Raw genomic sequence first — 27039 nt, forward strand, 5'->3', positions numbered from 1 at the left:
TACATATCGTACATAGATTGCAACAATCTTTACGGATTCAGTATGATAAAGTACCTCCCCGTCGGCGATTTCGAATGGGTCGAGGATTTTAGCTCCGTGGATTTTATGCGTCATCCCACAGATTCCGATGTGGGGTACGTGTACGTGTGCGATTTGGAGTATCCAAAATCTATCCACGCGCTGACGCGGTACTTCCCCCTGGCTCCTGAGAAGGCGGTCGTCCCGAAGGAATGGCTCTCGCCGTTCCAGCGAGAGCTCCTCGAAGAGTTAATGTATCAGCCGGCGAACAGCAAAAAGCTGCTGCTCACGTGCAAGGACAAGGTCGAGTACGTTGTTCATTACGCGCTGCTCGCTCTCTATTGTAGACTGGGCATGCGGGTGACAAAAATTCACCGAATTCTAAAATTTCGTCAGGCACCATTCCTGCGTCCCTACATCGAGGACAATGTTGCCAGACGCGTCGCATCGAGCACGACGTTTGAGAAAAATTTCTATAAAATCTCAAATAATGCAGTCTTCGGGCGTACGCTACTAAATAAATTTAATATGCGGGACATTCGAGTAGCCTTCGATGAGGAGACGGCGAGTCGCCTCGGGAGCCAGGCGGAATGCGCGCGAATGGAAATTTTGTCCCCCGATTGCGTCATGTACGAAATGCGCAAAAGAAAACTGTGATGCGATTTCCCCCTGCAGATTGGCTTCACGATTTCAGAACTGAGTAAGTTAACCATGTACTCGTTCTACTATGAAACCCTGTTGAGTAAGCTCACTTGTCCGGTGATTACGTGCTACTTTGACACGGATTCTCTGATCCTCGGCCTATTCTGCAAGGACTATGAAGATCAGTTACGCGCGATCGCCGACGACCATTTAGATTTGTCTTCCTTCGATCGTGATCATCCACTGTACAGCGAGAGGAATCGCGGTAGACTTGGCGCGTTCAAAAGTGAAACGGGTAGCGTACCCATTGAGGAAGTAATATGCTTGAAAGCCAAAATGTATTCCATCAAATTAGCCGGGGGAAAACAAATTGCAAGAGCTAAAGGGGTCAAAAAGAACATTGTGCGCAAACACCTCCTCCATGATACGTACCGCGATACCCTATTCAAGCACGCTAGCGTATCGCACGAACAGGTGTCAATAGTGGGAAAGAAACAGTGCATGTACACCATCAGAAATGTGAAAAGAAGTGTGATGGCGTACGACGACAAACGATACCTCTACAATGACGTAGACTCCTACCCGTACGGAAGCTGCGAATATGGTAAGCTCGAGTGGATGACGTAGATAGCGAGATTTCACCTGGCGTTCTTTCCCCCCCCCCGCCGCACAGATAATGCAGTGGATGAGTAGGAGTAGCATCATTTGACCTGCGTCACTGGAAGGATGTGGCACCTCGTTCTCTTCTCGCTCGTCTCGTGCGCGCTGGCGCTGGACGCTGGCAACTGTACTGCGAGCATCAAGCTGGAGAAGGATAAGCACACGTACGCGCACGAATGCCCTGGCGACATCTTGGCCATCAGAGAGTGGCACGTGGTACCTATGCGGTCCGGCATTAACCTGGACAGGAACGCTACTCGATCGCTGCGTACGTGCCTTCACTCGCTGGACGTGAGCGACAGCTACGAAGATATCCAGTGCACGCGGATGTGCCAGCTCACGGAGGACGAAATTTTTCTCAGCCGCTGTCCCGGAGACGTCTACATGATCCGTCACTTCCGTGGAACCATGCCCAGCATCAAAGGAATCAATCTCTCCAAGACCGCCATGCTTTTTCTCAAACATGTACTCAATAAACGTTGAAAGGTATTTTTTCCTTGTCTGTATGAGATAAAGCCGCAGCAGGGTCGCTGCCGAGCGCGCCATCTGGCGGGCGCTAACGAAGGCTATGTTCAGCGGACTTAGTCATCCAATCAGTGGGCTTAGAATGGGGCCAATCGGTGGGCTTAAACGGGGGACGACCAATCAGAGGGCTTAGAAAGTCTGGAAAATGTGGAGAGTGATCAGTAGGCTTCGAATGGACCAATCAGCGGAGCCAGTTAATCGGCATAAAGGGGCGGAGCTGTGCTCAGCGATACGCATGCACCAATCAGCGTGAAGTGGGCAGAGACGAGTAATTAGCATAAAGGGGCGGAGCTACAGACAACCAATCAATGATCAGTAGGCTTAGCACGGGCCATTCAGCGTGAACTGGGCGGAGCCAAGCCAACTAATTAGCATGAAGGAGCGGAGCTACGGTAAGCCAATCAAAGATCAGTAGGCATAGCATGGGCCAATCAACGTAAAGTGGGCGGAGCTAATGGCGGCCAATCAGATCAGTAGGCTTAGCATGGCCCAATCAACGTGAAGTGGGCGGGGGCTAATGGCTGCCAATCAGATGGCTTTGGATTTGGCTTGTGTTGGCTTAGAACTGGATTGTGTTGGATTATAACTGGATTATGGCTTAGAATTGGATTGGAATTGGATTAGAATTGGATTGGAATTGGATTAGAGAAAACTCTTGGCTATAGGACTTCTTTCTATACTACTGTCCTCGTCCTTCAAGGCGTATCCCCAGAACATCCTGACGATGACACTCGCGGACAGTCCGTGAAGAGTCATTCAGGTACGTCCTGTGCCCGTCCCTGTGGGTAGATAGTGGGACGAGAAATATTACTTTTAGTTTACCAGCTCAGACTCCCTAAAACACTTTTTTTTTTCCCGGCCGATGCTTGGACCCGATTGACATTTTTCTGAAATAAAGGCTGGTCCAGCATAAAATTATCTGCCTCCGAAAAGGATGATTGTATATGATACATTCTCGTGAGGCCGACAACGGCAAGCCCAATTACCATCACCACCACCACCACCTCGTGGGAAGGACAGAAACGTGCGATTCTGTCCTATTGCTTTTGACTTGCAAAGGCCCCACCTGAATTTCTCAAACCAGAATGAGTAAGAAACATAGACTTTGCAGTGATGTAGAGCTAATACTTCAATTAATTCTTCGCTTTTAGTAGCTTTCGTCGCGTAATCGAAACGAACATGGACAGCTCACCCTTTGTTTTGTGTTGCAGACCAGCATGGCTCTCGAATGTACGGAGAGTCGCGTGAAAGCAATAAACAGTATCTGTTTCAGCTTCGGAAGAGAATACCTTTCGGTGTTGTTTCCGGGAAGATTTTTCCTAATACCTTTCGGAGGGCGTCTGCGCTTATTGTCCATTATGTACTAGAAAGGAACAGTCAGGCTTCATTCTGGCAGTTAACCGAGATGCATGGAGTCAGTATGCAACTGTTCTCTGTGCAATAGATAAAAAAACATTGATATGGGTTCTCTGATGACTTGGGGGTGTTTTATAAGTGCGCATGCTGAAAAAGAGATATGAATAGATAAAAAACCAATTGCATCCTAGAAATGCTCCAGCAGTATTCTCAAGTGGTCCTTACGTAGGATCTGTGGATGATCTGAGGATGCCATAGGGACGCTATATAGTGTCAAAATGACATGTTGAGGATGATTTGAGGATCAGATTCACCGTCCTGCGGATGTCACCCCCGTTCATGCATGATGCTCTTAGGATATCCTTGGGATGACAGTGTGTTGTTGGGGCTGTGTGTATGTTTCATATGAAATCATGCTAAAACTTGGGCAGGTTGGTGTGACATACTAAAAGCGTATGTTTCCTGGGCGCTGAGGAGCGCGACGTTGCGGGCAAGGAGCACGAGCTGTGCAATGACTGCGACAAGCTTTATGTGTGGTCTCATCTTGCATCTGACGCAATATACCATTAAGCGAAACAGAAAACTATTATGTTTGAAGTGGACACTGCGACAAAAAAGGCGGCTACGCCACGGCAAAGAACTTGCATCAAAGGAATCAAGAACCGAAGATGCATCTCGCCATTAAATCGAGAACTAGGGAACTGTGTGCGACTAAGTTAAGAGATAAACATTTTTAAGTGCAATATAAAGAGGTGCCGAAGATGTGTTCCAATATCATCCAGATAAATGTGTGCGACAGTGCGACTAAGTCAAGCCCAGACTAAAACATTTTTAAGTGCAGTATCAAGAGACGCCAAATAATCTGCATCGAAACAATCGGCAGCTGAAGATGTGTCTCAACATTAAATCAAGAGAACCAGTCAACGGTGTGTGACTAAGTCAAGTCAAAGTGAAACATTTTTAAGTACAATATAAAGAGTGAAAGTGTTTCCGTATTGTGCAGCATAAAATAAAGAACTTTTGGAGTCTTGTTATGTTATGTTGCTTGCCTGTGCTGCAGATAGGCACTGATGTGCAAACAGAGTTGAGTAGAACAAACCGATGAATTGACGTACAAGCAAGCTACTGGACAATCTATGATAAACATGCCTGAGCAGGTGGTGAACACTGAAGACTGCACAGGACAGCTGTCTTGTATAGTCTCCAGTGTTTACCCATTGCTCAGGTTTGTTTAAAATTTCAGCAAGTCTGTCCACCAGATGCCTGTACCTCTGTCATTTTACCACGGGCACCTGGGGCACAATACCCGGGGCACGACATGAAAGAAAACACAGTATGGGAGAAAGATCCATTTCAGGTCCGTGAAATGTAGTTCGCAACGTTATAAGGACGTTTTCAGGAGATCCTGGGATGTGACTTTGGCAGTTTACAGGTAGTCCCACAGACGTCCCAGAGATGATAAAGGATGTCCGAAGGACGTTTCTATTGTCCGGAGCTGAACGTTCTGGGGACGTCCACAGGTCATTGTTGGTTTACTGGGCCACGAAACCAGAGCCGTTGTAGAAATGAATCACGCAGTCCAAACCTCTTGCGAAGACTTGCGTTCGATGTGCACTTGCGAATGTATTCCCTCAGGTAAGAATGGTGAATTCACGAGTTTTCGCTAAAACCACTAATAAAGTTAGCCCAATCTAACTTTATGATGTCCATATACACAACTAACGCTGTTCATGTTGTGGCTGTGTTGTTGAAATTCGAGCGGACTCGTCACACAGAACCTCACTTGACGCACTTGTTCTGAAGTCATCTGTTCGATGTCCACCTGGCGAAAGAATCCCTTCAAGAGAGAAGAGTAGTAAATTCACTGTTTTAATGTCAAGATTTGTTGAATGTAAATGCGCAAATGCCTTTCTTGAGGCAGTATCGTTGAGACTCGGGCGGACTGCTTCCATTAAACCAGAGCCGCTCAAGAACTGAATCACCTAGTCCAAAACTCTTGCGAAGACTTGCGTTCGATGTGCACTTGCGAACGTATTCCCTCAGGTAAGAATGGTGAATTCACGAGTTTTCGCTAAAATCACTAATAAAGTTAGCCCAATCTAACTTTATGATGTCCATATACACAACTAACGCTGTTCATGTTGTGGCTGTGTTGTTGAAATTCGAGCGGGCTCGTCACACTAAACGTCACTTGTTGTGAAGTCATCTGTTCGATGTGCACCTGGCGAACGAATCCCTTCAAGAGAGAAGAGTAGTAAATTCACTGTTTTAATGCCAATATTTGTTGAATGTAAATGCGCAAATGCCTTTCTTGAGGCAGTATCGTTGAGACTCGGGCGGACTGCTTCCATTAAACCAGAGCCGCTCAAGAACTGAATCACCTAGTCCAAAACTCTTGCGAAGACTTGCGTTCGATGTGCACTTGCGAACGTATTCCCTCAGGTAAGAATGGTGAATTCACGAGTTTTCGCTAAAATCACTAATAAAGTTAGCCCAATCTAACTTTATGATGTCCATATACACAACTAACGCTGTTCATGTTGTGGCTGTGTTGTTGAAATTCGAGCGGGCTCGTCACACTAAACGTCACTTGTTGTGAAGTCGTCTGTTCGATGTGCACCTGGCGAACGAATCCCTTCAAGAGAGAAGAGTAGTAAATTCACTGTTTTAATGCCAATATTTGTTGAATGTAAATGCGCAAATGCCTTTCTTGAGGCAGTATCGTTGAGACTCGGGCGGACTGCTTCCATTAAACCAGAGCCGCTCAAGAACTGAATCACCTAGTCCAAAACTCTTGCGAAGACTTGCGTTCGATGTGCACTTGCGAACGTATTCCCTCAGGTAAGAATGGTGAATTCACGAGTTTTCGCAAAAATCACTAATAAAGTTAGCCCAATCTAACTTTATGATGTCCATATACACAACTAACGCTGTTCATGTTGTGGCTGTGTTGTTGAAATTCGAGCGGACTCGTCACACAGAACCTCACTTGACGCACTTGTTGTGAAGTCATCTGTTCGATGTGCACCTGGCGAACGAATCCCTTCAAGAGAGAAGACTAGTAAATTCACTGCTTTAATGTCAAGATTTGTTGAATGTAAATGCGCAAATGCCTTTCTTGAGGCTGTATCGTTGAGACTTGGGCGGACTGCTTCCATTAAATCAGAGCCGTGCGAGAACTGAATCACCTAGTCCAAAACTCTTGCGAAGACTTGCGTTCGATGTGCACTTGCGAACGTATTCCCTCAGGTAAGAATGCTGAATTCACGAGTTTTCGCTAAAATCACTAATAAAGTTAGCCCAATCTAACTTTAAGATGTCCATATACACAACTAAAGCTGTTCATGTTGTGGCTGTGTTGTTGAAATTCGAGGGGGCTCGTCACACTAAACATCACTTGTTGTGAAGTCATCTGTTCGATGTGCACCTGGCGAACGAATCCCTTCAAGAGAGAAGACTAGTAAATTCACTGTTTTAATGCCAAGATTTGTTGAATGTAAATGCGCAAATGCCTTTCTTGAGGTTGTATCGTTGAGACTTGGGCGGCCTGCTTACATTAAACCAGAGCCGTGCGAGAACTGAATCACCTAGTCCAAAACTCTTGCGAAGACTTGCGTTCGATGTGCACTTGTGAACGTATTCCCTCAGGTAAGAATGGTGAATTCACGAGTTTTCGCTAAAATCACTAATAAAGTTAGCCCAATCTAACTTTATGATGTCCATATACACAACTAACGCTGTTCATGTTGTGGCTGTGTTGGTTGAAATTCGAGCGGACTCGTCACACTGAACCTCACTTGACGCACTTGTTGTGAAGTCATCTGTTCGATGTGCACCTGGCGAAAGAATCCCTTCAAGAGAGAAGAGTAGTAAATTCACTGCTTTAATGCCAATATTTGTTGAATGTAAATGCGCAAATGCCTTTCTTGAGGCTGTATCGTTGAGACTCGGGCGGACTGCTTACATTAAACCAGATCCGTTCAAGAACTGAATCACCTAGTCCACAGCTCTTGCGAAGACTTGCGTTCGATGTGCAGTGTCGAACGTATTCTTTCAGGTAAGAATGGTGAATTCACGAGTTTTCGCTAAAATCACTAATAAAGTTAGCCCAATCTAACTTTATGATGTCCATATACACAACTAACGCTGTTCATGTTGTGGCTGTGCATGTTGTTGAAATTCGAGCGGACTCGTCACACTGAACCTCACTTGTTGTGAAGTCATCTGTTCGATGTGCACCTGGCGAACGAATCCCTTCAAGAGAGAAGAGTAGTAAATTCACTGTTTTAATGCCAAGATTTGTTGAATGTAAATGCGCAAATGCCTTTCTTGAGGCTGTATCGTTGAGACTTGGGCGGACTGCTTACATTAAACCAGAGCCGTTGAAGAACTGAATCACGCAGTCCACACCTCTTGCGAAGACTTGCGTTCGATGTGCAGTTGCGAACGTATTCTTTCAGAATGGTTAATGGTATGAATTAAGAATGGTGAATTCACGAGTTTTCGCTAAAATCACTAATAAAGTTAGCCCAATCTAACTTTATGATGTCCATATACACAACTAACGCTGTTCATGTTGTGGCTGTGTTGGTTGAAATTCGAGCGGACTCGTCACACTGAACCTCACTTGACGCACTTGTTGTGAAGTCATCTGTTCGATGTGCACCTGGCGAACGAATCCCTTCAAGAGAGAAGACTAGTAAATTCACTGCTTTAATGTCAAGATTTGCTGAATGTAAATGCGCAAATGCCTTTCTTGAGGCTGTATCGTTGAGACTCGGGCGGACTGCTTCCATTAAACCAGAGCCGTTCAAGAACTGAATCACCTAGTCCAAAACTCTTGCGAAGACTTGCGTTCGATGTGCACTTGCGAACGTATTCCCTCAAGTAAGAATGGTGAATTCACGAATTTTTGCTAAAATCACTAATAAAGTTCACCGAATCTAACTTTATGATGTCCAAGATACGCAACTAACGCTGTTCACATTGTGGCTGTGTTGTTGAAATTGAAATTCGAGCGGTCTCACCACACTGCATGAAGCTCACTTGACGCACATGTTGTGAAGGCTTCTGTTCGATGTGCACCTGGCGAACGTATCGCTTCGAGAAAGAAGACTAATAAAATCACTGCTTTAATGTCAATATTCATAGAATGTAAATGCACACATACGTGCTTTTTTTCTGGCTGCATCGTTGAGACTCGAGCGGACTCATTCCAGTATACCAGAGCCGTTCAAGAACTGAATCACGCAGTCCACACCTCTTGAGAAGACTTTAGTTCAGTGTCCACCTGCGAACGTATTCCCTCAAGTAAGAATGGTGAATTCACGAATTTTTGCTAAAATCACTGATAAAGTTCGCTGAATTTTACTTTATGATGTCCAAGATACGCAATTAACGCTGTTCATGTTGTGGCTGTGTTGTTGAAATTGAAATTCGAGCGGTCTCACCACACTGCATGAAGCTCACTTGACGCACATGTTGTGAAGGCTTCTGTTCGATGTGCACCTGGCGAACGTATCGCTTCGAGAAAGAAGACTAATAAAATCACTGCTTTAATGTCAATATTCATAGAATGTAAATGCACACATACGTGCTTTTTTTCTGGCTGCATCGTTGAGACTCGAGCGGACTCATTCCAGTAAACCAGAGCCGTTCAAGAACTGAATCACGCAGTCCATACCTCTTGCGAAGACTTGAGTTCAGTGTCCACCTGCGAACGTATTCCCTCAAGTAAGAATGGTGAATTCACGAATTTTTGCTAAAATCACTGATAAAGTTCGCTGAATTTTACTTTATGATGTCCAAGATACGCAATTAACGCTGTTCATGTTGTGGCTGTGTTGGTTGAAATTCGAGCGGACTCGTCACACAGAACCTCACTTGACGCACTTGTTCTGAAGTCATCTGTTCGATGTGCACCTGGCGAAAGAATCCCTTCAAGAGAGAAGAGTAGTAAATTCACTGTTTTAATGTCAAGATTTGTTGAATGTAAATGCGCAAATGCCTTTCTTGAGGCTGTATCGTTGAGACTCGGGCGGACTGCTTCCATTAAACCAGATCCGTTCAACAACTGAATCACCTAGTCCACAACTCTTGCGAAGACTTGCGTTCGATGTGCAGTTGCGAACGTATCCTTTCAGGTAGGAATGGTCAATTCACGAGTTTTCGCTAAAATCACTAATAAAGTTAGCCCAATCTAACTTTATGATGTCCATATACACAACTAAAGCTGTTCATGTTGTGGCTGTGTTGTTGAAATTCGAGCGGGCTCGTCACACTAAACGTCACTTGTTGTGAAGTCATCTGTTCGATGTGCACCTGGCGAACGAATCCCTTCAAGAGAGAAGAGTAGTAAATTCACTGTTTTAATGCCAATATTTGTTGAATGTAAATGCGCAAATGCCTTTCTTGAGGCAGTATCGTTGAGACTCGGGCGGACTGCTTCCATTAAACCAGAGCCGCTCAAGAACTGAATCACCTAGTCCAAAACTCTTGCGAAGACTTGCGTTCGATGTGCACTTGCGAACGTATTCCCTCAGGTAAGAATGGTGAATTCACGAGTTTTCGCTAAAATCACTAATAAAGTTAGCCCAATCTAACTTTATGATGTCCATATACACAACTAACGCTGTTCATGTTGTGGCTGTGTTGTTGAAATTCGAGCGGGCTCGTCACACTAAACGTCACTTGTTGTGAAGTCATCTGTTCGATGTGCACCTGGCGAACGAATCCCTTCAAGAGAGAAGAGTAGTAAATTCACTGTTTTAATGCCAATATTTGTTGAATGTAAATGCGCAAATGCCTTTCTTGAGGCAGTATCGTTGAGACTCGGGCGGACTGCTTCCATTAAACCAGAGCCGCTCAAGAACTGAATCACCTTGTCCAAAACTCTTGCGAAGACTTGCGTTCGATGTGCACTTGCGAACGTATTCCCTCAGGTAAGAATGGTGAATTCACGAGTTTTCGCTAAAATCACTAATAAAGTTAGCCCAATCTAACTTTATGATGTCCATATACACAACTAACGCTGTTCATGTTGTGGCTGTGTTGTTGAAATTCGAGCGGACTCGTCACACAGAACCTCACTTGACGCACTTGTTGTGAAGTCATCTGTTCGATGTGCACCTGGCGAACGAATCCCTTCAAGAGAGAAGACTAGTAAATTCACTGTTTTAATGCCAATATTTGTTGAATGTAAATGCGCAAATGCCTTTCTTGAGGCAGTATCGTTGAGACTCGGGCGGACTGCTTCCATTAAACCAGAGCCGCTCAAGAACTGAATCACCTAGTCCAAAACTCTTGCGAAGACTTGCGTTCGATGTGCACTTGCGAACGTATTCCCTCAGGTAAGAATGCTGAATTCACGAGTTTTCGCTAAAATCACTAATAAAGTTAGCCCAATCTAACTTTATGATGTCCATATACACAACTAAAGCTGTTCATGTTGTGGCTGTGTTGTTGAAATTCGAGGGGGCTCGTCACACTAAACATCACTTGTTGTGAAGTCATCTGTTCGATGTGCACCTGGCGAACGAATCCCTTCAAGAGAGAAGACTAGTAAATTCACTGTTTTAATGCCAAGATTTGTTGAATGTAAATGCGCAAATGCCTTTCTTGAGGCTGTATCGTTGAGACTTGGGCGGCCTGCTTACATTAAACCAGAGCCGTGCGAGAACTGAATCACCTAGTCCAAAACTCTTGCGAAGACTTGCGTTCGATGTGCACTTGTGAACGTATTCCCTCAGGTAAGAATGGTGAATTCACGAGTTTTCGCTAAAATCACTAATAAAGTTAGCCCAATCTAACTTTATGATGTCCATATACACAACTAACGCTGTTCATGTTGTGGCTGTGTTGGTTGAAATTCGAGCGGACTCGTCACACTGAACCTCACTTGACGCACTTGTTGTGAAGTCATCTGTTCGATGTGCACCTGGCGAAAGAATCCCTTCAAGAGAGAAGAGTAGTAAATTCACTGCTTTAATGCCAATATTTGTTGAATGTAAATGCGCAAATGCCTTTCTTGAGGCTGTATCGTTGAGACTCGGGCGGACTGCTTCCATTAAACCAGATCCGTTCAAGAACTGAATCACCTAGTCCACAGCTCTTGCGAAGACTTGCGTTCGATGTGCAGTGTCGAACGTATTCTTTCAGGTAAGAATGGTGAATTCACGAGTTTTCGCTAAAATCATTAATAAAGTTAGCCCAATCTAACTTTATGATGTCCATATACACAACTAACGCTGTTCATGTTGTGGCTGTGTTGGTTGAAATTCGAGCGGACTCGTCACACTGAACCTCACTTGACGCACTTGTTGTGAAGTCATCTGTTCGATGTGCACCTGGCGAACGAATTCCTTCAAGAGAGAAGACTAGTAAATTCACTGTTTTAATGTCAAGATTTGTTGAATGTAAATGCGCAAATGCCTTTCTTGAGGCTGTATCGTTGAGACTCGGGCGGACTGCTTCCATTAAACCAGAGCCGTTCAAGAACTGAATCACCTAGTCCAAAACTCTTGCGAAGACTTGCGTTCGATGTGCACTTGCGAACGTATTCCCTCAAGTAAGAATGGTGAATTCACGAATTTTTGCTAAAATCACTAATAAAGTTCACCGAATCTAACTTTATGATGTCCAAGATACGCAACTAACGCTGTTCACATTGTGGCTGTGTTGTTGAAATTGAAATTCGAGCGGTCTCACCACACTGCATGAAGCTCACTTGACGCACATGTTGTGAAGGCTTCTGTTCGATGTGCACCTGGCGAACGTATCGCTTCGAGAAAGAAGACTAATAAAATCACTGCTTTAATGTCAATATTCATAGAATGTAAATGCACACATACGTGCTTTTTTTTCTGGCTGCATCGTTGAGACTCGAGCGGACTCATTCCAGTATACCAGAGCCGTTCAAGAACTGAATCACGCAGTCCACACCTCTTGAGAAGACTTTAGTTCAGTGTCCACCTGCGAACGTATTCCCTCAAGTAAGAATGGTGAATTCACGAATTTTTGCTAAAATCACTAATAAAGTTCACCGAATCTAACTTTATGATGTCCAAGATACGCAACTAACGCTGTTCACATTGTGGCTGTGTTGTTGAAATTGAAATTCGAGCGGTCTCACCACACTGCATGAAGCTCACTTGACGCACATGTTGTGAAGGCTTCTGTTCGATGTGCACCTGGCGAACGTATCGCTTCGAGAAAGAAGACTAATAAAATCACTGCTTTAATGTCAATATTCATAGAATGTAAATGCACACATACGTGCTTTTTTTCGGGCTGCATCGTTGAGACTCGAGCGGACTCATTCCAGTATACCAGAGCCGTTCAAGAACTGAATCACGCAGTCCACACCTCTTGAGAAGACTTTAGTTCAGTGTCCACCTGCGAACGTATTCCCTCAAGTAAGAATGGTGAATTCACGAATTTTTGCTAAAATCACTGATAAAGTTCGCTGAATTTTACTTTATGATGTCCAAGATACGCAATTAACGCTGTTCATGTTGTGGCTGTGTTGTTGAAATTGAAATTCGAGCGGTCTCACCACACTGCATGAAGCTCACTTGACGCACATGTTGTGAAGGCTTCTGTTCGATGTGCACCTGGCGAACGTATCGCTTCGAGAAAGAAGACTAATAAAATCACTGCTTTAATGTCAATATTCATAGAATGTAAATGCACACATACGTGCTTTTTTTGTGGCTGCATCGTTGAGACTCGAGCGGACTCATTCCACGAAACCAGAGCCGTTGTAGAAATGAATCACGCAGTCCAAACCTCTTGCGAAGACTTGCATTCGATGTGCACTTGCGAACGTATTCCCTCAGGTAAGAATGGTGAATTCACGAGTTTTCGCTAAAACCACTAATAAAGTTAGCCCAATCTAACTTTATGATGTCCATATACACAACTAACGCTGTTCATGTTGTGGCTGTGTTGTTGAAATTCGAGCGGGCTCGTCACACTGTACCTCACTTGACGCACTTGTTGTGAAGTCATCTGTTCGATGTGCACCTGGCGAACGAATCCCTTCAAGAGAGAAGAGTAGTAAATTCACTGTTTTAATGTCAAGATTTGTGGAATGTTAATGCGCAAATGCCTTTCTTGAGGCTGTATCGTTGAGACTCGTGCGGACTGCTTCCATTAAACCAGAACCCTCCAAGAACTGAATCACCTAGTCCACAACTCTTGGGAAGACTTTCGTTCGATGTGCACTTGCGAACGTATACCCTCAAGTAAGAATGGTGAATTCACGAATTTTTGCTAAAATCACTAATAAAGTTCGCCGAATCTAACTTTATGATGTCCAAAATACGCAACTAACGTTGTTCACATTGTGGCTGTGTTGTTGAAATCGAAATTCGAGCGGGCTCACCACACTGCATGAAGCTCACTTGACGCACATGTTGTGAAGGCTTCTGTTCGATGTGCACCTGGCGAACGTATCGCTTCGAGAAAGAAGACTAATAAATTACTCTTTTATTGCCAATATTCATAGAATGTAAATGCACACTTAATGCTTTTCTGGTGGCTGCATGGTTGAGACTCTAACGGACTCATTCCACTAAACCAGAGCCGTTGAAGAACTGAATCACACATTCCACCCCTCTTGGGAAGACTTGCGTACTTGCGTTCGATGTGTGTCATGTATTGTCATGTGTTAAGTTTCAGTTTCGCTTTCATTCTTCTGTTTTATGGTCTACACTATCGCCGCCAGGGGGATCGTTGTTGTGGTGTGAGTTATGGTGACATGTGAGGCGTGTATGTAGCGATGGCTGAATGCTCAGTAAAATGCTTTGCAATCTCATCGTGTACCTGGCATCCGTATCCCTGATCTCTCGGAACACCACACTGGCGACGAGGTAAATCCAACTGGTCGAAGAAATCATGGCTCACGGCACTATTACGCCTTTTTGGCATGGTGGAAACTGGTCCGCATGGCGTGACCGGTTTGAGTTTTATTGTGAGGCCAACGACGTGACCACCGAGGAGAAGAAGAAAGCCCTTCTCCTGTCATTCTACAATGAAGAAATATACGGTATTGTTTGTGGCATGGTTCTGCCGCAATCGGTTTGCCAGGTACCGTATGAAGAGTTGCTGAAGCTTCTCAACGATCGTTTTGAAGCGAAACCGTCCGAGCTGGTGGGACGTTCCCAGTTCTACAGAAGAGATCAACATGAGGGGGAGTCGATTGATGACTTCGTATCGGCGCTGAAGGTTTTGGCTAAAGAATGCAACTTCGGTGAAGTCGCGGTGTCGGGTCAGCGTTCTGAGGCAGCCAGTTCCAACGCGGCGACCTAGGCGGCTTCCGCAAGTGAAGACAGCGTGACGACAGCAGCACCGGCAACCGCAACAGCTCCGACCTCCGTGACTGTGCTGCCAGCCTCAGTCCACCAGTTTGCCTCTTAACGTGATGTTGCGTGGCAGATTCGTGTGTGGACTCAGGGATACTCACCTTCCACAGCGTCTGCTCAGTGAACGTCACCTAACGTTTCGAATTGCGTACGACATGGCCAAGGCAGCCGAAGCAGCTGCAACCCACCAAGCTCAGTTCAGACCACGAGAGCACAGCGGAAAGGTACACGCTACCGCGAAGACAAATGCTGGCCTTGGATCGGCTCAGAAACCCAGAGGGAACGACGGGAAGCCTAAGGACAGCTTTCAGAGGCACGATTGTTACCGCTGCCTGGGGTCTCACAAGCGCACGGATTGTCCATTCAGAACAGCAATTTGCTTTTCATGTGGCAAGCCTGGACACTTGCGGAAAGCCTGTCAAAAGCGCAAACAAAAGGGTGGAAAGACTCATGTGGTACAGGAAGAGCAAAAAGACAGTGATTTGTACAACTTGCACCAAGTACATTCTGTGCATTCTACTGTTCCCAGGTACACTGTAACTCTGCGCGTGGATGACAAGCTTGTGCCCTTCGAGGTTGACTCTGGTTGTGCTTACACACTTATAAGTGAAGAAACATACACAGCTACTTGGATCAAGAAGCCACCCTGGCTCGGGCCAGTTGAGGTAGGCTTGCAAACGTGGTCGGGTGAACCAATGAAGTTAAAAGGTTCGGTGGAAGTCAGAGTCAGGTGGAAGTCAAAGGACTATCTGTTACCTCTTCTGGTGGTGAAGGGTACCGGGTGCAGCTTGTTGGGCCGCAACTGGTTCCAGCCGCTCAACATCAAGATCAGTGGTGTCAACAGCGTTCCAGCGGCTACCAGCATAGATGCATTGCTGAGCAAGTTCTCATCAGTGTTTGCGGATCCTTGTGAAGGACATGCTGGGCCACCAGTTGAAATAGAACTTAAAGGGACCGAAAAGTGAAAAATAACCCCCATATTTTGGCCCACCATCCTGCACATTATCATTGTTTGATAACACAGAGAAAGCATTACCTCACAAATCGGAATATTTTTTACGTATAAATATTTTGATGGTTGCCGGAACATGGACGGTGCTGCCAACAAACGGCAAAAAAGAGTAACTTGGGTTTCAGGTCCAGGGCGTCCGGGATTGGTCAACCTGTACCACGTGACAATTAGTTTCTAGAGAACAAAGTTGACACACATTATCGTTATAACTAAACGTCATTTTAAAAATGACGTTCACTTCCAGGCATTTGAAGAACATAGTTTCTATACTAATAAAACATTCAGCTACGACGCGCCGTGCCGTTGCAAGGCCGTCTGCAAGGCCGTCTGTGTTATCGCGCTTATTGTCTACGCCGTGGGTGGTCACACCGGCAGCGCGAAGCATAAAGTGAAAGTCTGTGAAAGTAATCAAATCACTTGTCTGTCACTGTTGTGTCACGTATTTACGAATGCCTGGTGTACGTTGTGGCGTTCGGGGATGCGGAAATCGTTATTCTTCGACGACGGGCGTTTTCTACCACAAGATTCCACAGGACAATGCGCGAAAACGAAAGTGGTTCGAAGCACTCGGCTATGAGATACAGCAGTCGTGTCGTGTGTGCTCATCCCATTTTTCTGCCGATGACTACGAAGATGCCGCAGTTGGCGAAGTGCGAAAACGTCTGAAGCAAACTGCTGTTCCGTCACCTGTTATTCTGCTTCGCATTGGTGACGGGCTCAACACAACGTCTCAGGTATGTACAGGTGTCACACATGTATAAATTATAATACAGCGATGACGTATACCATTTAACTTGTGTTATCCTACCTACTGGGCATTGTGAACATGAACAAATTTAATTTTAGGGACATTCCGGTGTTGAAGTGGCGCCGGACTGCTTCGTAGTATGTAGAGATCTCATCATTTGGTCATCTTTTGAAAATTTCTGTTTCGAAATAGTTTTAAAACTGTTTCAGGTCGACTGCAATGATTTCATGGACTTGTGCATGGAAGTCACCGTATCGGATGACACTACTGATGCTGCCAGCACATTGTCCACTGCAATTTGCACTGCAGTTTGTATGCAATTTGTATGCACTGCAATTTGCAGTGCATACGCTTTTTCTTGCTTTCTGTTTATTTGCCTGTTATAGAATGCCAGACTTGTTTGATATTGTTTTACTTGCTTTTCTTTGAAATCTTAATCCTTTCTCCATGAAAGTGTGTTCCACAACCTACCTCCTATCTCCATACTCACAAAGTGCATGAAGGTGCACCTAATGCTTCCTTATCCATGAATATGTATATACTGTTACGTGACGCCAGTGATGATAAGGTGGCCAGCAGAACTTTTTACTCATATAAAGTGTTGCGACTGCTTATCTGAGGTTTTTGTTCATTGAAGTTAACTATACTGCAATGTGACTTATTGACTTGACTTCGTTGTACTCTATAGTATGAGAAGTACAGGACTGCACAGACAGATTTGCTCATATGTTTTGTAAGTGTCCGTCTGTGGCATCATCATGCCACGCAACTCTTTGTACAGTGAGGGGAGGTAGGTTCCTTGGGAGAATGAAAAAGGAGATTGGTGTCATGCATGAAAAGCTTTTCTACTTTTAACCAACTGTCAAGTGACCATGGCAAGACTAATGGAAAACTTTGCAACCTCTTACGTACCACAGCATGTTAAAATATCACTGTCATTGTCCGCGCTATGTGGCTGTAGCTGCACTCTTCTTTATATCATGCTTTCAGATTGTAATTCCAGTACTTTCTCTCTTTTTTTTTTCCTTGTCTTTCAGTTGCAAGTCTTCGCACAGGTGCATAACAGGACCTTAACCACAGATCATGAAGAGAAGGCGTAGTCCAGGGCTCAGAGGTGGATACAATTGCAGCAGAACCCTTTTTCTTAAACAAGGACACTTCTAACATGCATATTGTTGGTAAAGACCTCATATGTGAATTTTGGGCTGCTACCAATGGACTTCATTTGACATACAAACACCCTAAGGTCGTAGCTTTATAGTTTCTGTATCTTAACATCAATTATGCACTGATGCACGTATGCAGCTTCTGCACGTCAAGCTCAAGGAAATATGCCTTGCAGTACTATTCACTGGCCCCACACAAATTGTCAAAGCACTTCTAACGCTTTTGGACACCATAGGATTTCCGTCATCGCTCTGAAGCAACCCATTACTCCATTTCAGCACATTACCTCAAGAAATGGGGTAGAGCCCCATAATATTTATTGCAATTCTGAATGTAGAGTGAATCTAGGTACCTTGATGCTCTTTCGCTCGATGCAGCAGAAAAATACATGCGAGACAATTGAAAGGGTACAATAGAAACAGAGTGTGTATTGGAGCAGCCCATATCCTTGATCCTAACCATGCCAAGTTACCCAATTTCGGACTCAAGTCATTTATTGCTCTCCCGATTCTACCTTCCCTGAGATTATGTGGTTCTACACATGCTGCATGGACGCTATCTTTTTTTACTCATGCTTTCCGTTTCTTGTGCTGTTGAATAATTGTAAGTTTGCAGCCATCATGTTGTCTATGTTGTCATGTATGTTGGTGTGCACAAATGACCTTGTGAACATGCTAAATCTTTTTCTAGCCACAACTTCCACCTCTGCACCGTGCTGCGTCTGAAGAATGTCGAGTAGTCCTACTTTTGGACGGAAACTACATGAGGCAGTAACATCCAGATTTCTAAAACTTTTGCCAGCAGACATTTGCTGTTTCTGTACAACTTTCATCGTATATTTCTGTTGTCACAATTAGCACACTCTCGAAGAACAGTTCTCAGCTTCATCTATGTGCTCCATTATTATTCCTGTACCCTTTTCATCAACAGGAGAATACAAAAGCACATATGTGGTAAAATGTAACTTTCTTGTTAAGCTCAAAAGTGAAAGGCAAAACTGTTTATACTACCATTCTCTATTTTATCTTTTTTTTTTCAGGTTTTACAGCTCTATGAAGTACATGAAAACATCAGAGAGCAGAAAGTCCTACTCTGCCTCCTAAATTGCTGGACATTAAAAAAGAAAAATACAGAGTTGTGAAAAAATGTTGTTTCGGCTGTTTTATTATATTTCAATTAATTGTTCCGAGAAGTCTGTTGCGTATGCTGAAGGCAGTTTCTATTTGGAGGACTGTCAAAATTTCTTTACAAAAGTATCTCGGTCACAGTCACCGAGAACTTATGAAAAAAAGAATACGTGGGTACAGTCATTCTCATTCACAGAGACTGTTCACAGTAGTTTTGTTGTCGAATGGTGGCGAATCGAATACTGTGTGCAGAAAAGTGTCAGTGTATTTCATCTTAGAAAATAGCATTGCAAAGGTAGTGTGTGCCTGTTACTGCATAATAAATTATGTAGCCATTTTGGAGTACTCTTGCCCACACCGATGCTGCATGGTTAACTGAGATGAAGAGGTGCAGTACCATTTAAGTCAGCACTAAGGACTTTCTTTACAAATGTTAGTTGGTCATATGATAATGGATCAGTTACAAGTGCTCCTTTTAGTGAAATCAAGTTAAGTGTTTTCAACCGTTAATTATCATTTGCATACCTGGTCAATCTCTAGTGTATAAAAATTATAAACACAGTTCAGGTGAAGTACAATGATAAAAATTTGTTATTTACTCTCCATATATACAAGACATGAGTACACTAATGTACAAATAGATATGCCCCCAGGCATCCATGCACAAACATAATAATTACAATATTGTGTGACTATCTGAAAGGAAAAAGTAATGAAAAAATTCGCAGCAAGCTAGAAATGAAAATTTGCAGGCATCAGTATACATTTTTACAAGTGTGCAGGTTCAAAGCCCTTATACACATCTGATGGAAAAGCATCCCTAATGGCATGCACCACGCAGGCAGGAAGAATCTTCCTATGGTGCTTTCCCAGACCACCCCATATCCACCTTGTGAATTGCCGATAGGCGATATAACGGAATTTCCTGCAGAAATAAGGTTTTTCCATTCAGTTTGCGGTTCAAGTAGCTTGTAAACACGTACTCACTTGTTCACGGCGATGTCACGTATGTTGTCAGTTCAGTATCTCGGATGTACGTAAAAGACACTCGCAGAACTTCGGTGTCGAGGCAGAGTATCTCGAAATATGCGTTGTCTGTAATGCAGTTGACCGTCTGCTTTTTACAGACGTTCTCTACCTCCCGGCAGCACAAACACTCGTATCCATCGGTTTGCACTTCCCGCAAGAACACCTGCACAACGAAAAAACAGCGCTTGTTTCACCTTAAACAAGTGCTTCTCCCTAATACATATAAATTTCACTAACCAGTCCGCGTTCCCGGTACGATCATATCCTGGTGAGGACGGCGGTGACTCCGGTATATCTGAGGACGATGAATCTTCTGCTGCGACGCACACACTTTCCGGCATGCTATCGTACGAACAGAAGTTCTGTGCGCGCGATAGTTCTAGAATGCGGAGTTCTAGCGCACTCAGGTTCGGGAGACTCGACATTTTCGACGTAGAAAGTGGTTGCAGACGCTCACAGCTACTTTCGTTTTCACCGGATTAGCGAGTGCAAGCGCGCGTATTACATGCGTCCTCGACAGATGGCGCGGTGTGATGCCATTGTTGAGAGACTGCCGGTTTCCTACTAGGTACCTAGACATGCAATCATCGAAAATTCGATTTAAAAAAAAACTACAGCGATTTCAGCGGAGTTCTTTGACATTTGAACTTTAGAAGGTTCAAGCTTTTCACTGAACATAAAGTTTCGATAGGTTTATATTCACTTTTCGGTTCCTTTAAGCTAGATGCCGTGCCACAGTTCAGGAAGGCACGCCCGGTTCCTTTTGCCTTGCGCGGGGCAGTGGAGCGTGAACTCGAGAAGTGGGAAAAGCAAGGATTCATCTTGGCAGTTCAATATACGGACTGGGCTACTCCAGTGGTCATAGTGCGTAAAAAAGACGGTGGGATCCGCATGTGCGGTGACTATAAGTCAACAGTTAATGCTATGGCTAGGAAGGCTTCTTTTCCACTACCCACAGCGAGTGAAGTGCTTGCGAGTCTGCAGGGCGGCAGTGTGTTTTCGACTCTCGATCTGGCTGAGGCGTATCAGCAGTTGCACGTGACGGAACAAACATCAAAGATCCTTACAATCAACACACTGAAAGAGCTTTACGCCGTCCACAGGCTGCCTTTTGGTATTTCGGCTGCTCCAGCCATTTTTCAAAGATTTATGGAAACAATTCTGGCAGGAATTCCAGGCACGAGTGTGTACCTGGATGATGTGATTGTTGCAGGGAGAACAGACGATGAGCATCAACAGAGGCTGGAAGCAGTGTTACGACGACTGTGTGATGCCAATCTGAGACTAAAGAAGTCTAAGTGCCAGTTTGCTGTGCCGGAGGTTCGCTACCTAGGGCATCGCATCAACGCATAGGGCATTCATACGACCGAAGAAAAAGTGCAAGCACTACTGGATGCTCCAGAGCCAACAAATAAGGCGCAGCTCCAATCATTTTTGGGGATGTTAGCATTCTACGATAAATTTCTGCCAGATCGGGCATCGACAGCTAAGGATCTCTACGAGCTACTGCGAAAGGAGACTGCATGGTCTTGGGAGCCAAAGCATAAGGAGGCTTACAACAACCTCAAGCAGCTAGTGAACTCGCACATTGTGTTGGCACACTACGATGAAAAAAAGCCCCTCCTTATTTCCTGCGATGCTTCTCCTTATGGGATTGGGGCGGTTCTGTCTCAGCCTGACGAGCACGGTGAGGAAGCCCCGCTAGCTTTCACCTCTCGAACTTTGGGCCAAGCGGAACAGAATTACTCCCAACTGGACCGGGAGGTACTGGCAATTGTATTTGCCACAGCAAAATTCCATCAGTTCATCGCCGGTCGCCATGTTACCATTGTAACAGACCACAAACCACTTCTGGGAATTTTGGGCAGTAACAGACCGGTTCCAGAGGTTCTGTCTCCGCGGATGTCGCGCTGGTGTTTGAAACTGGCCGCTTATGATTATGACTTGACCTATCGCAAAGGAAGCTAAAATCAGAATGCTGATTTCATGAGTCGTTTGCCCCTAGAGAGCGACTTGGATGAACCAAATGCGCCAGCAGACGTGCTTATGTTGGAAGGCTTCAAGTCGCCGCCACTTTCCATAAAGGATCTCCAGACGTGCACTCGGGAAGATGACATTCTTTCGTATGTGTTTAAAGCAGTGCAAGCTCGAACTGTCCACAAGCTTACAGAAGCGCGTTTCAGGCCTTACGTTCGGTTAGCATCTGAGTTGTCTACCCATAACGGCTATGTAATAAGAGGATCACGTGTAGTGATTCCACCCCGAGCCCGAAGGAAGGCTCTGGACTTGCTCCATGCAGGCCACAGAGGTATCGATCCACACAGAGGTATCCAGAGCCTACATGTGGTGGCCGGGCATGGACTCTGAGATTGAGCGTCAGGTTCAAGACTGTGTCATCTGCCAGGAAAACAGAAGGCTTCCGGCGAAGGCTCCTGTTCCTCATTTCGAAGAAGCTTCTCAACCGTGGCAGGTCCTTCACTTGGACTTTGCGGGACCAGTGGAAGGCTTCATGCTGCTTGTAGTGGTGGACTCATTTACGAAGTGGCTTGAAGTGAGGAACATGCACTCAGCTTCGTCGATGACTGTAATCTGAGAACTAAGGTGGATCTTTTCCACCTTCGGTATCCCTGAAAAGATAGTTTCGGACAATGGTGCGCCTTTCGTTTCCGCTGAAATTAAGGACTTCTACAAGAGCAATGGTATTACCCTGGTGACTAGTGCACCAGATCACCCGGCAACCAATGGCCTGGCGGAGAGAATGGTTGCCGAGGTAAAAACGGCGCTTCGGAAGTATACTCAAGGGTCGATTGAGTGTCGACTGGCTCGTTTTCTTTTCAGACAGCATTGAACTGTCAGCGCCAGCACAGGGGAGACACCAGCTGTTCGGATGTTTGGACGAGAATTCCTTCGAGTCTGGACTTGCTTCGTCTTAAAAGGAGAACAGCTTACGCAGACAGGGATTTGTCAAGAGCCAGAGCATTGGCACCGCAGCAGAAGGTCTGAATACGCAATTTTAATGGCACCCCGGCCTGGATACCAGGGAAACTTGTTGAGCGTCATGGGCTGCGATCATGGATTGTCGACACAAGAACAAGACTGCAACGCAGACATCTCAACCACATCAGACGGGCGGCAATGGAACCTGAGGTGGACCCTGCCCAGCAAGAAATCCACATATCTCAGGCCACAGCCTGGGGAGCTCTACAAAGACCAGGTACGGTTATAGACGAAGATTCCACGGATTCTTCCCGTATGGCCGTAAGACCTGCAAGGAATCGCGAAACAGTGCGTGACTATCCTACAAGAGCTCGGAAGCCTCCGGGTTGGATGAAGGACTACGTTTTCGCCTAGTAGGGGGAGATGTCATGTATTGTCATGTGTTAAGTTTCAGTTTCGCTTTCATTCTTCTATTGTATGGTCTACACTATCGCCGCCAGGGGGATCGTTGTCGTGGGGTGAGTTATGGCGACATGTGAGCCGTGTATGTAGCGATGGCTGAATGCTCAGTAAAATCCTTTGCAATTTCATGGTGTACCTGGCATCCGTATCCCGGTTCACTCGGAACACCACAATGTGCACTTGCGAACGTATTCCCTCAGGTAAGAATGGTGAATTCACGAATTTTCGCTAAAATCACTAATAAAGTTAGCCCAATCTAACTTTATGATGTCCATATACACATCTAACGCTGTTCATGTTGTGGCTGTGTTGTTGAAATTCGAGCGGGCTCGTCACACTGAACCTCACTTGACGCACTTGTTGTGAAGTCATCTGTTCGATGTGCACTTGGCGAACGAATCCCTTCAAGAGAGAAGAGTAGTAAATTCACTGTTTTAATGCCAAGATTTGTTGAATGTAAATGCGCAAATGCCTTTCTTGAGGCTGTATCGTTTAGACTCGCGCGGACTGCTTCCATTAAACCAGATCCGTTCAAGAACTGAATCACGCATTCCACACCTCTTGCGAACACTTGCGTTCGATGTGCACTTGCGAACGTATTCCCTCAGGTAAGAATGGTGAATTCACGAGTTTTCGCTAAAATCACTAATAAAGTTAGCCCAATCAAACTTTATGATGTCCATATACACAACTAACGCTGTTCATGTTGTGGCTGTGTTGTTGAAATTCGAGCGGGCTCGTCACACTGAACCTCACTTGACGCACTTGTTGTGAAGTCATCTGTTCGATGTGCACCTGGCGAACGAATCCCTTCAAGAGAGAAGAGTAGTAAATTCACTGTTTTAATGCCAATATTCATAGAATGTAAATGCACACTTAATGCTTTTATTGTGGCTGCATCGTTGAGACTCGAGGGGACTCATTCCACTAAACCAGAGCAGTTGAAGAACTGAATCACGCATTCCACACCTCTTGCGAACACTTGCGTTCGATGTGCACTTGCGAACGTATTCCCTCAGGTAAGAATGGTGAATTCACGAGTTTTCGCTAAAATCACTAATAAAGTTAGCCCAATCAAACTTTATGATGTCCATATACACAACTAACGCTGTTCATGTTGTGGCTGTGTTGTTGAAATTCGAGCGGGCTCGTCACACTGAACCTCACTTGACGCACTTGTTGTGAAGTCATCTGTTCGATGTGCACCTGGCGAACGAATCCCTTCAAGAGAGAAGAGTAGTAAATTCACTGTTTTAATGCCAATATTCATAGAATGTAAATGCACACTTAATGGTTTTATTGTGGCTGCATCGTTGAGACTCGAGCGGACTCATTCCACTAAACCAGAGCCGTTCAAGAACTGAATCACGCATTGCACACCTCTTGCGAAGACTTGCGTTCGATGTGCACTTGCGAACGTAGTCCCTCAGGTAAGAATGGTGAATTCACGAGTTTTCGCTAAAATCACTAATAAAGTTAGCCCAATCTGTCTTTATGATGTCCATATACGCAACTAACGCTGTTCATGTTGTGGCTGCGTTGTTGGAATTCGAGCGGGCTCGTCACACCGAACCTCACTTGACGCACTTGTTGTGAAGTCATCTGTTCGATGTGCACCTGGCGAACGAATCCCTTCAAGAGAGAAGAGTAGTAAATTCACTGTTTTAATACCAAGATTTGTTGAATGTAAATGCGCAAATGCCTTTCTTGAGGCTGCATCGTTGAGACTGGGGCGGACTGCTTCCATTAAACCAGAGCCGTTCAAGAACTGGATCACCTAGTCCACAACTCTTGCGAAGACTTGCGTTCGATGTGCACCTGCGAACGTATTCCCTCAAGGAAGAATGGTGAATTCACGAATTTTTGCTAAAATCACTAATAAAGTTCGCCGAATTTTACTTTATGATGTCCAAGATACGCAACTAACGCTGTTCATGTTGTGGCTGTGTTGTTGAAATTCGGGCTTCAGCGGTGTTCCTGTAGTTTTTAATGATAATTGCGTATGTACGCATCTGCAAAATCAGCTTCAACTTTCGCTCCTCCATCATTATTTACGCGAAAATTGATTATTTCATCGCTAACGTTAGGCCTAGTGAAGACTGTGATACCAAGAAAATAGCAAGAAGGACGACCGTTATACGTAGGGTTTTGCATTATATAATTGAATTTTGTTTATACATACATCTTTGCTCATTTTTGATGCGATCTACTTACATTACGTGATTTTTAACTTCATACCGGCAGTCGTCTGTTACGAAGAAGCGGTTGTACCGCTCTTCTGGCCAATCACTTAGTAGTAGTTACTGGACACAGACTGTCGCAACTCTACAAGGCTTCTGGACACGTTTAATTAGCAATTAGAGCTAATTGGGACCCCCCACATTAATCAGGACCCACCAGGGAGTCATCACACTAATTGGGGAGCATCTAGGACGTGTCCAGACCACCCTGTGCGTTGCGGCCAATCTGTGTCCATAAAAAATAAAAAAATAGGTAGAGATAGAGTGGAGAGAAGGAGTTTAGTTGAAGATCAACGACGCCATCTTGAAGGAAGCGGCCCGGAAAGGCCGCTGACCATCGCCGGGCGACGGAGCACAGAGGCAGGTTGCAAAGCATCCCAGCTATGACCACAAGTTCCGGACATGCTGTGACGTCAGCTGTGACGTCATCATGGCATGTCTGGCCAAGTTAGGACAGCTCTGGACATGCAAGGAGAAAAACACTCGTAATACAGAGGCTGGGAAAGCAAGAGTATGCAAACCATCAATAGCTAACAAGAAAAAACAATTAGTTACACAACAAATGAGCCCACCAGAACAGGAGCGCAGAACGATGCGACTGCTCCATCCGAGAGGCAGGCAGAGAACTGACTCGTAATGGTTTTTTTTCTCCTGTATAAAGCCCCGCAGCTGCATCCCCTAGCGGTTACTTTCTCAACTAATCTCACAACAAAATTATTAAGAATCACGCCAGCGCTACTCCCGTTCCCAAGGCAGAAGATGATAGAAAATGCCGGGGATGCCCGGACAACAGCAACCAGCACCCGACGTGCACGGGCACGAAAATCGCAAACAAAGCGGGAACAAAGTTGACGAAAGCATTAGTTACACAACAAATCACCTCACCACAGCAGGAGTGCAGACCGATGCGACTGCTCTCCGTGACAACCAGCCAGAAACTGAGCGAGCGCGGGGAGCGCACGTCTGCTTTCTGCGACAGCCGGAGAGAAACTGACTGGGGCGCCGCTCTGCGGCCGCTACGCATACGCGCTCCTAGCGCCCTCTGGGGCGACCACCTCCGAGAGGCTAAGAGTGAAGAGCATTCCTGTGCCCCCTGCTGGCCGTTCTCATTGGTCGTGAGGCTAAGAGAGAAGAGCATTCCTGCGCCCCCTGCTGGCCGTTCTCATTGGTCGTGACGTCATCCTATTGTCTCAGGGCTACCCTGTTTTTTTCCACTAATGCTCCTTTGGTCAATCTACAATGAAGCCACAGTATGACGTCATCACGCACCTGCGTGGCTCAAGGACGCGTACGCTCTAGACAGGGGACCTATTATTTATTGAATCACTATCCCATGATTATTTCCTTTATTCTTCTATAACGATTGAATAGAAAACGATTGCAGAAGAGCACCATGCATGAAAGCTGATCGTAGGAATTCCAAAGTCTTACTAAATGAGACTTGCAAAAGAACAAAATATCCTAACACGTAACTCCATCAACGACAAATAAGAGGACTAGGCACTCAACAAATCAGCACAGAGTACGGGTAACCAGGAGCGCAGAACTCAAGGCAGCACTATCGTCAAGACAACAATGTTCCTTGTCAAAAGAGAAAAAAATACTAAGCGTCAACAAAGGAAAGCATGCATATCGGGGCATGTCAGGACACGTCAGGACAAATCGTACAACTGCTGGGCAACAGAGGAAAACAAACACTTGAACAGAGTGAAAAAGGCACTCACCATCATTTTTCCCGTTCACAGCATTCCCT

At 45.1% G+C, this 27039-nt stretch overlaps 1 protein-coding gene and 1 long non-coding RNA gene across 2 annotated transcripts; both read left to right on the top strand.

Annotated features, from left to right (window-relative positions):
- The first annotated feature begins 736 nt into the window (after window positions 1-736).
- LOC135393078 (uncharacterized) lies at window positions 737-1809 on the top strand. Its single transcript, XR_010422433.1, has 2 exons — window positions 737-1264; window positions 1334-1809. It is a non-coding gene; the product is annotated as an uncharacterized LOC135393078 (long non-coding RNA).
- A 12814-nt stretch (window positions 1810-14623) lies between these two features.
- LOC135392394 (uncharacterized) lies at window positions 14624-15529 on the top strand. The gene has a single exon (XM_064623109.1). The coding sequence runs from the start codon at window positions 14624-14626 to the stop codon at window positions 15527-15529; it is 906 nt and encodes a 301-aa protein (XP_064479179.1).
- The last annotated feature ends 11510 nt before the right edge of the window (window positions 15530-27039 follow it).

This window comes from Ornithodoros turicata, chromosome 4 (assembly GCF_037126465.1).
Source record: "Ornithodoros turicata isolate Travis chromosome 4, ASM3712646v1, whole genome shotgun sequence".
NCBI classification, from domain to species: Eukaryota; Metazoa; Arthropoda; class Arachnida; order Ixodida; family Argasidae; genus Ornithodoros; species Ornithodoros turicata.

What these genes read in the sequence shown, in the direction of transcription:
- LOC135392394 (XM_064623109.1), top strand. Translation starts at nt 14,624, where the DNA reads ATGTTGCGTGGCAGATTCGTGTGTGGACTCAGGGATACTCACCTTCCA.